This window comes from Eubalaena glacialis, chromosome 3 (assembly GCF_028564815.1).
Source record: "Eubalaena glacialis isolate mEubGla1 chromosome 3, mEubGla1.1.hap2.+ XY, whole genome shotgun sequence".
NCBI classification, from domain to species: Eukaryota; Metazoa; Chordata; class Mammalia; order Artiodactyla; family Balaenidae; genus Eubalaena; species Eubalaena glacialis.
Genome location: NC_083718.1, coordinates 166,855,800 through 166,865,873, shown reverse-complemented (window position 1 = coordinate 166,865,873; position 10,074 = coordinate 166,855,800). Strand labels below are relative to the sequence as shown.

The 10,074-nt window shown below is 36.3% G+C and overlaps 1 protein-coding gene across 4 annotated transcripts in view; it reads left to right on the top strand.

The window, feature by feature from the left end:
* The window catches only part of ZMYM4 (zinc finger MYM-type containing 4), a 170,669-nt gene that overhangs the window by 65,584 nt on the left and 95,011 nt on the right, over window positions 1-10,074 (top strand). For 2 of the 4 annotated variants that reach the window (XM_061184504.1, XM_061184509.1), the window contains one exon: window positions 6,733-6,778. The exons of 1 other annotated variant lie outside the window; for it this stretch is intronic. In XM_061184504.1, the coding sequence (XP_061040487.1) occupies window positions 6,733-6,778 (46 nt within the window). Of the gene's footprint in view, window positions 1-6,732; window positions 6,779-8,245; window positions 8,281-10,074 lie in introns of those variants that run through there. One more of the 4 variants, XM_061184505.1, reaches the window with a different exon arrangement.

Genomic DNA, 10,074 nt, shown 5'->3' with positions numbered 1-10,074 from the left:
ACTAATACTTAGGGTGACCAAACTGAGACTTTTTTTCTTTGCTTTTTATTTTGGCTGCACCCTGTGGCATGCGGGATCCTAGTTCCCCGAGCAGGGATCAAAACCTGCGCCCCCTGCATTGGAAGCGGGGAGTCTTAACCACTGGACTGCCAAGGAAGTCCCAAACTGAGACACTTTTGAGAGTGAAAGGGAGCACATTAACAATTACATGGGGATGATAGGCCTAAGCTGAGATGCTTTAGGCTAACTGGAATATGTGGTCACCCTGTCTGTAAAGAATGTCCAGTGTTTGGCCCATGATTTGTCATCAGCTTTATTTTACAGTGCTGACCTGCTTTACTCCCAGAATTCTTGTCCACCTAGTCTTTCTGTTTTTTGAATTCTCTATTTTTTCTCCTGCTAAGAACCTTTACATTTGCTGTTCTTTTCTTGAATCTTTTCTCCCATCTTTTCACCTGTTTTAATTCTTAGTCATCCTTCAGATCTTAAATTACGGAACAGGGTTTCTTTGTCTTTCCTGACCTCCTGTATAGGTTAGCCCATCATGGAGAGTAGTGGTTTATCTAAAATCCTAAGATGTGTTAGAAATATAAATGATAGTTCTTACTACTGATCAGTTGAAGAGAATGGAGGAAAAGTTTTGAGAGTTCTTGTTTGACTTCCAGGGTGTTGGGGCTCCTACTAAAATGAAAAAAGGTGAAAAGAGTAGGTTTTAGAGAAGAAGATGGTGAAGCACATTTGGTAGTTTTCAGTATCTGCTTAATAATTGAAAAATCCACCTTCATCTCCCTGAACTATTTTACAGCTATTGGTCTATTATTTAGTTTTCATTGAATAAGTTTATCATATAAATTCTCAAATTGTTACAAATATTAAAACCAGTTTGAGAAAAGTGTTTATGGTATTAGGCATTCTAGCAATTATGTCCAGGGAATTTGTGAAGTTGTATGGAGGATCAAAGAGAAAATTAACTTTTTTGAAATAAAAATTATTGGTTTAGGATCCAATAAGTTTCTTTTTTTTTAAAAAATTATTTTATTCTATCGGGTCTTAGTTGCGGCTCGTGGGATCTTCATTGCAGTGCGCGGGCTTCTGTCTAGTTGTGGTGTGTGAGTTTTCTCTCTCTAGTTGTGGCACCTGGGCTCTGTAGTTTGCAGCATGCGGGCTCTCCAGTTGAGGCACATGGGCTCAGTAGTTGTGGCATGTGGGCTTAGTTGCCCCATGGCATGTGGGATCTTAGTTCCCCGACCAGGGATTGAACCTCCGTCCCCTGAATTGGAAGGTGGACTCTTTACCACTGGACCACCAGGGAAGTCCCAATAAATTTCTAACTGTGATTTTTTTTTTTTTTTTTTTTTTGGCCACGCCACGTGGCATGTGGGATTAGTTCCCTGACCATGGATCGAACCCGGGCCCCTGCAGTGGAAGCACAGAGTCCTAACCACTGGACAGCCAGGGAATTCCCTCTAACTGTGATTTTTTAAATGTTTAAATTTTTTTCTGCAGGTGGCTGTGGGTGGTGTTTATCAATTCACAGTATATTGGGATTTTTAACCCCTCCAGGGTTAGGGAACTTGAGTGTTCTGTTTTGTAAGTAAAAATATACTTTATCCCTAGTGCTTAATGTTTGAAATACAGAGGGTTGAAACATTTGCCCAGTGCTTTCCTTTTATTTTAAGCAGTGGACACATTTTTACAAGTGAAATGTTGTAGTGAACCCTAATTTTTAAAACAAGGGAAGATATCTTCTATTAGTGTAATCATATTGCTCACATTTACTGTATATTTACAATTTGCTAAGTAGCATGCTAAATACTTTTCATTTAATCATCCTAACAATCCTGGGAAGTGTAAGTATCACTATATCTATATTTTGTGGATAAGGAAATTTGAAAGTAAGCTCTTAAAGTTATTTATTTTATAAGTTTAAATATGAACAGTTATATGTTTTGAATGGGTAGAACCTATGAGACTATTTTGATAACTAAAAATGAACCAGTAATTTTTGGTCTTAAATTAATATCTATATTCATTTATTTTTTTAATTTTAATTTTAGGTTTTGTAGTATTGAGAAAATCCTTGCCCATACAAAATATTTATTATGGATTTTTAAAAAAAATATTTATTTATTTGGTTGCACCAAGTCTTAGTTGTGGCAAACGGGCTCCTCAGTTGTGGCTCCAGGGCTCCTTAGTTGCGGCATGTGGGCTCCTCAGTTGTGGCATGCGAACTCAGTTGCGGCATGCATGTGGGATCTAGTTCCCTGCATTGGGAGCTCGGAGTCTCATCCACTGCGCCACCAGGGAAGTCCCGAAGTCAGCTTGGCTTTTAAGTCCAATTAAATCTTTCATGAAACTTGAGCGATGAGTAGTACATTAATTTCAAAGCTAAATTACTATTTGTATTTAATTTCTTATTTATAAATATACAGGTTGGACAAGAAGCACCCAAACACATTTAGCGAAATCACTATATTGTAACAAAGCTAAGTCTTATTACTTGTACATTTGTTGTCACCCCATTGGTGAGATTATAGGCCAAGCAGGTGTTCTGGAGTCCTGATGGAGTCCATAATTGAGAGTGATGTTAGTGTTACCTGCTTGTGCAATGTTAAGTGAGTAGTCACCAGCAGGTTTGAATTAAAACAAATAAAACTCAAAAAAACACACAACCCAATCAAAAAATGGGCAGAAGATCTCAGTAGACATTTCTCCAAAGAAGACATATACATGGCCAACAGGCACATGAAAAGATGCTCAATGTCGCTAATTATTAGAGAAATGTAAATCAAAGCTACAATGAGGTATCACCTCACACCAGTCAGAATGGCCGTCCTCAAAAAGTCTACAAATAATAAATTCTGGAGAGGGTGTGGAGAAAAGGGAACCCTGCTACACTGTTGGTGGGAATGTAAATTGGTACAGCCACTATGGAGAACAATATGGAGGTTCCTTAAAAACCTAAAAATAGAGCTACCATATGATCCAGCAGTCCCACTCCTGGGCATGTATCTGGAAGAAACCCATAATTTGAAAAGATACATGCACCCCAATGTTCACTGCAGTACTATCTGCAATAGCCAAGACAAGGAAGCAACCTAAATGTCCATCAACAGATGAATGGATAAAGAAGATGTACATATATACAATGGAATATAACTCAGCCATAAAAAAGAATGAAATAATGCCATTTGCAGCAACATGGATGGACCTAGAGATTATCTTACTAAGTAAGTCAAAGATAAATATCATATGATATCACTTATATGTGGAAACAAAAAAAATGAAACAAATGAACTTATTTGCAAAACAGAAAGAGACTCACAGACTTCAAAAACAAATTTAAGGTTACCAAAGGGGAAAGGTGGGTGGGAGGGATAAATTAGGAGGTTGGGATTAACATACATACTACAATATATAAAATAATCAACAAGGACCTATTATCTAGCACAGGGAACTCTATTCAATACTCTGTAGTAACCTATATGGGAAAAGAATTTGAAAAATAGATATGTGTATATGTATAACTGAGTCACTTTGCTGTACACCTGAAACTAACACAACATTGTAAATCAACTATACTCCAATATAAAATAAAAAAATTTTTTAAAGAAGAAAAAACCAAAAACAACAAAATCAAAATGAGTCAAAGATAGACTCTCCCTTAATTGATGCTCTGCCTTATCAAGAAGTTCAAATACATAAAGAGGTTAGCACTAAAATGAGGTAACCTCATCACACAGGAAATTGTACTTGAGGGACTTCATTGTATTAAACATATTATTTATTTAACACATTTGAATGTATATTTTAAAAATTACTGTTTAAAAAATACTGGTATATGTCCACATAACATCTCCCTGTTAATCTTGTTTCAGTAGCGCCTTTTGGTTTTTAATACCTAAACTTCATAGAAGTATTTTTCTCAATGTGTTTTTAAAACAGCTTAATAGAGATGTAATTCATATGTCATGCAGTTCACCCATTTAAAGCGCATAATTCAGTAGCTGTTAGTATTTTTCACAGTTGTGCAACCACATCAGCATTAAAACATTTTCATCACCAGGAAAGGGAAAAGCAGTATTGTACAAAAAGTGCATTATCTTCAAACACTCGGATCCCCTTCTTTCTTTTTTTTTCTTACATATTTTAATTTATTTTTAAAATTTTTATTGGAGTATAGTTGCTTTACAATGTTGCGTTAGTTTCTACTGTACCGCAAAATGAATCAGCTATACATATACATATATCCCCTCTTTTTTGGATTTCCTTCCCACTTAGGTCACCACAGAGCACTGAGTAGAATTCCCTGAGCTGTACAGTAGGTTCTCATTAGTTACCTATTTTATATGTAGTATCAATAGTGTATATATGTCAATCCCAGTCTTCCAATTCATCCTACCACCCTCGGATCCCTTTCAGTGCAGACAAGTGCTTTCATTCTTTGGCTTGCAGAGTCACATCTCCCATTTCCCTTTTATTATAGAGCATAGCTCATTGAGTGGAATGGTAGGTAGAATGACCTTTACTATTTCTTTTCTTTGCTTTCCTTTTCAGTGTTCGTATCAGTGAATTGTTACGTTAAATGTGTTTAATGAATAACCTGCACTATAATTTTTTATTTTCTCTTTTTGTTTGCTTTTGGAAACTCTGAAATTTCACCAGGATGTATCTTTTTTTTCGCTTTCTCTTTGTTATTTGGTGGACCCATTCAATCTCAAATATTCATTTATTTAGTTCAGGGAAGTTTTCTTCTATTATTTCACCTGTCTATTGTTCTCTTCTTTGGATTTGCCTTTGAGATTTCTTTTACACCTAATCATTTAATCTTCCATGTTTTCATATAAAATATCTTCCAACTGTTTGACTTTTTGTTTTTTGGAAACTGATTGAGAACTCTGTCATTAGCTTGTCCAGTAAGATTTTTATTTTTGCAGCCATTTTCTTGTTTCCAAATATTTTCTCATGTCTCCTTTTCATGGCCCATCTAAATATTTTCTCATGTTTAGTTTTTTGTATCAGTACCTTCTCAGATATCTCAGATAACCACTTAAAATATTTTTTAGAAGTTTGTTTTCTGTAAATTGTTTCCTTCTGGAGTGGTTATTCTGTTAATTCACCTTGAGCCTTCTCTTTCCCATAGTTAATTTCTTTCAGAAACCTGGGATCCTCGGTTGTCTGTCTGTTCACATTTATGAGTGTTAACTAGCTGTCGTGTTGTGTTTCATCTGTAGTTATGTCGGTAGCTAGGTAGTTCTTTTTCCCTGAAGTTTTTCCCTTGAATGGGGAGATTCACTCTGTAGCTTAGTAGGCAAGGTTTATCACAAAGCTGACTTGCTTCTGTTTTTGCCTCATTGATGAGTAGTAGGTAGAGAAGCAGGAGGTTAGAATGCTCAAACTTGCCAAAGTGAGGAGACCTTTAAAGACTAGGAGTGAAACATGCTAGTAGTGTCTTTATTAGCTTCTGGGTGGAGTTGCCGCTGCTTTACTTTTTTCCCCCCATGTCTGTTTTAGAGGCCTGAGATTACGTCAGACTTGGCTCTGCTTCTGTCTTGGGCCCTAACATGCTGAAAAAGGAACCATTCCTGTAATATGGTTTACTTTCATTTAAACAGAAGCAGAGGGACTTCCCTGGTGGTCTAGTGGTTAAGAATCCATCTTGCAATGCAGGGGACGCTGGTTCGATCCCTGGTCAGGACACTAAGATCCCACATTCCACAGGGCAACTAAGCCCGCGCACCGCAATGAGGAGCCCAAGCGCCACAACGAAAGATCCTGCGTGCTGCAACTAAGACCCGACGCAGCCAAAAAATAAATAAATAAATATTAAAGAGCAGCAGATTTCTGGCTTTAGCCTAAGAGCAAAACCTATTGATGCTGGTTGTTCTGTTCAGTTGTTTTTTTTAATTAATTAATTTTGGTTGCATTGGGTCTCCATTGCTGCACGCGGGCTTTCTTTAGTTGCCTCGAGCGGGGGCTACTCTTCGTTGGGTGCGTGGGCTTCTCATTGCAGTGGCTTCTCTTGTTGCAGAGCATGGGCTCTAGGGCGTAGGCCCAGTAGTTGTGGCGCATGGGCTCAGTAGTTGTGGCTTGCAGGCTCTATTGCACAGGCTCAGTAGTTGTGGCACACGGGCTTGGTTGCTCCACAGCATGTGGCATCTTCCCGGACCAGGGCTTGAACCTGTGTCCCCTGTATTGGCAGGCAGATTCTTAACCAATGCACCACCAGGGAAGCCCTGTTCTGTTCAGTTTTGATTAGAAGTTTTACATAGTTCTTAATAATAAGTGTTGTTAGTAAGTTCTCAGTAAGTGTTGGCTGTGTTTTTTATTATTATTATTACAAAAGTATATGATCCTCTGTATTTTGTGATAGAAAAGTGATTTTTCAAAAATTAGTAGCTTTTTTGAATCACTTTTTTGTACACCTGAAACATTGTAAACCAACTATACTTCAGTTTTTTAAAAAACCTTAAAAAATAAAATAAGTAGCTTTTTTATAGTGAGGGCATGTATTTATGTCTTCATTTTTGGGTTGGGGGCTTTGGCCTGAGAACCCTTTTATTCATTCTGAATTTTACTTTACTCTGTTTGGCGGTGTTTTTGTTTATGTTGTTGTGAATTCATATACTTTGGGTTGAAGATTACAGCTCTAAGGAGAGCAAGGAGGGACACTAAAGGGTATGAATGAAGAATATGATAATAATGTTACTTTTTCTTTTTTTGCTTTTTCAGTTTGAGCAGAAAACTGGTGCAGTTTTTGATGAAATTGTAGAGAACTGTAAGTACCGTTCTAGAAAGAAACCAATCATGTCTTTAGATAGATAATAAATATGTCTAGAGAAAACAATCTATAACAGTGATTAGTTAGGGCTAATTAATGTGATGGTCCAATTTGATTTAAGTTTAGATCTTATCACACCCTGTTAGTATTTTAATAAAGTTAATCTGAATTGTAAGAATCTTACTCTTTTCTTTAAATATTTTATTCTCATAGTTATTAATGTTGAAATGTAACCATGCTTTGTGTATGTGTGGATCATATTGAACTTATCACTCAGTAAAGGTTTCTACTTTGTTTACAGGGTCTCTTAATTTTCTCTTCATATTTTTTCCATTGTTATATGGTTTTCTTAAAAGAAACTTTGTTTCTTAGATTATAAAAGTAATACATTCTATTTTATAATACAAAAATGAATAAAGCAAAAAATAAAAGCCTTTACCATTCTCCAAGGAGAATCAGTTTTAAACGTGTAATATATATCTTTCCAGACTTTTTTCTATGAATGTAAATGTATATCTCTATGTGATGGGTGGGGATTTATGTATCCTATGAATGCTGTTCTTGCTTTTTTCATACAACTGCCTAGATATGTTCTATGTCAGTGGATATGGACCTATTGCATCCTTTTTAGTGGGTACTCAGTATTTTATTGTATAGCTGTACTATAAGTTAATCAGATTCCTCTTTTACATGTGTGTTTATTATTTTTAACTTTTTACTGTTACAAACAATATTAAGTATGCATTTCTATACACATCTTTGTCTATTTGCTGAAGTGTTTTTGTAGGATAAATTCTAAGGATAGACTTTTTCTTCCAGTTTTATTGACATATAATTGACATAATGTTTTGACTTACATACATGGTGAAATGATTACCACAATAAGTTTAGTGAATCTAAGAATAGAATTGATGAATCATCAAAGGATGTTCATGCAGTTGTTTATGAAGGATAAATTTTATCATCTAGAATTCCTGAGTCAAGGGGAATGTTCATTTCTTTTGTTTTTTGTTTACTTTCACCAGAAGGATCTGTGAGTACCTTCTTTCTCTTTGGAATTAGTTTGTTTATATTTTTTGAGTGATAACAGTTTTCAGACTACATGTTGAGAAGAAACTAGCTCTCCTGATCCTCATTGGGTTTAGTTATTGAATATCCTTTTTGTTGCATGTAAGCAAGAAAAATAGACTCTTGCTCGCTTATCCAGCAAAAATCTTTAGAAGTATATTGGGGTATTTCACAGAATTTAGGGAGGAGGTAAAGAACAAATTTCCTCCAGGGAACTCAGTGAAATGTGATTGTGGGCCTGCTCTCTCTAGTGCTGCCAGAAAGCAGTTATGCTCCAATGACTTTTAGTCTTTCTTTTTATCCATTTTAGATTTTAAGTTCCTAGGAAGAAGATTATGATTGGGCCAGCTTGCATCCGATGTTTATCTTTGAACCAGTCATCTGTGGTCAGGGGGAACAGGATCAAAAAAATAAAACATGGCTGTTAGAAGGTATCCCTCAGCCATTATGTCTCACTTTTAGCAAATAATTTTTGATTTCCTGCTTCTGGATATGCCTTTGCTCAAGTCCGTATACTAGTAATAGAAATTAATCAAATAGCTTTCTAATGATGGTTTTAATCTGATGCTTTATTTGTTAAAGATGTTGCAGTAACAACAATCTTAAAGTGGTAGCAGAAATCTTAAGGCAGTAACCAAGCTGCTATACAATGGGTCTGTACACACAACATTTGGGTTTATGTTTCTGGTGCCTGGTGCTTTTTTTGCTTCATCCCTGCAAACATTTTTAGGCTGGAGGTTTACAAGCAGGGGATTTTATACCAAATGTTAAGTGCAAATGGTATGGTAAAGATTACCTTTATCTCCCCCTTTCTGGTAGTTTATAATTAAGGGGCTGTTGAAGGCAGAGAAGTGACTAGCTTGGAAGAGGAGACTGGCCTCCCTCTGTGAAGGGAACTCAGGAACACAGACACCTATTCAGGAGAGATAAGGGCAGACTGCTACATAGATGGTATTCAGGAAGTGCTTGATTCCAAAAATGGTCATTTGAGGCCTACCATTTTGTCTTGATGTCGATGTCCAGAAAAAAAGGAGATTCACTGTTTCTCAGGCAAGTGCATCAGAATGTTTTGTGTAATACCAGACTTACCATATGTTCATTGCCCAAGACCACCAGGACGTGCGGCTTCACATATTTGGTTTTATAGATCAAGTTCAGCCCTTCTAGGGCACAATCCTTCTGAAACTTTCAGCAGACTATAGTGTCTGCTAATTATTGGGACACATAAACTGATAGAATGTAACTCCATCAGTGAGGACTTTGGGAAATTTGGTTTAAACATGAAAAAGCTGAATTGACTTTCCAAATATGTAGTGTTTTCAGTGAAAGGGATTTAAAAGAAAAAAGCCTTCAATATTTTATGCAAATCAAAAGAGAGAGTAGGGTTGTCCAACTTCTAGTTCATCGTTTGGAGGATTTGTGCTGTGGATTATTCAAGATAACATGGTGATAGTGGAAGTGACTGATATACGGTGCATTACCCTAATTCATGTTCCCTTAACCAATGCCAGTTTATGTGAAGTTTGAAAGAAGTTCAGATAGAATAGAGAGGGACTTCCCTGGTGGTCCAGTGATTAAGACTCTGCGCTCCCAGTGCAGGGGCCCGGGTTCCATCCCTGGTCAGGGAACTAGATCCCGCATGCCGAAACTAAGAGTTCGCATGCGCAGCTCAAGATCCCACATGCCGCAACTAAAAAAGATCCCGCACGTGGCCATGAAGATTTCGCATGCCGCAACTAAGACCTGGCGCAGCCAAATAAATAAATAAATATTAAAAAAAAAAATAGAATAGAGAGATTTAAAATTTTTTTTAATTGAAGTATAGTTGAGTTACAATGTTGTGTTAATTTCTGAATTGGCCCCTAGTTCACTGGAATCACAGGTTTTGAATTATAATTGTTACTTGGTAGAAATAAAGGAATAATTGGTAAAAGAGATTTCTGTGCATTAATTTTGTATCCTGCTACTTTACAAAATTCATCGATTAGCTCTAGTAGTTTTTTGGTAGCATTTTTAAGATTCTCTATGTATAGTATCATGTCACCTGATGCGATTTTAAATGGGATTTTTTTTTAAACTTTCTTTTTGTGATTTCATTGTTAGCGTAAAGAAATGCAACAGATGTCTTTACATTAAGCTTGTATCCTTTTACCTTGCTGAATGCATTTATTAGTTCTAATAGTTTTTGTGTGGAGTCTTTAGGGTTTTCTATATAGAGTATTGTG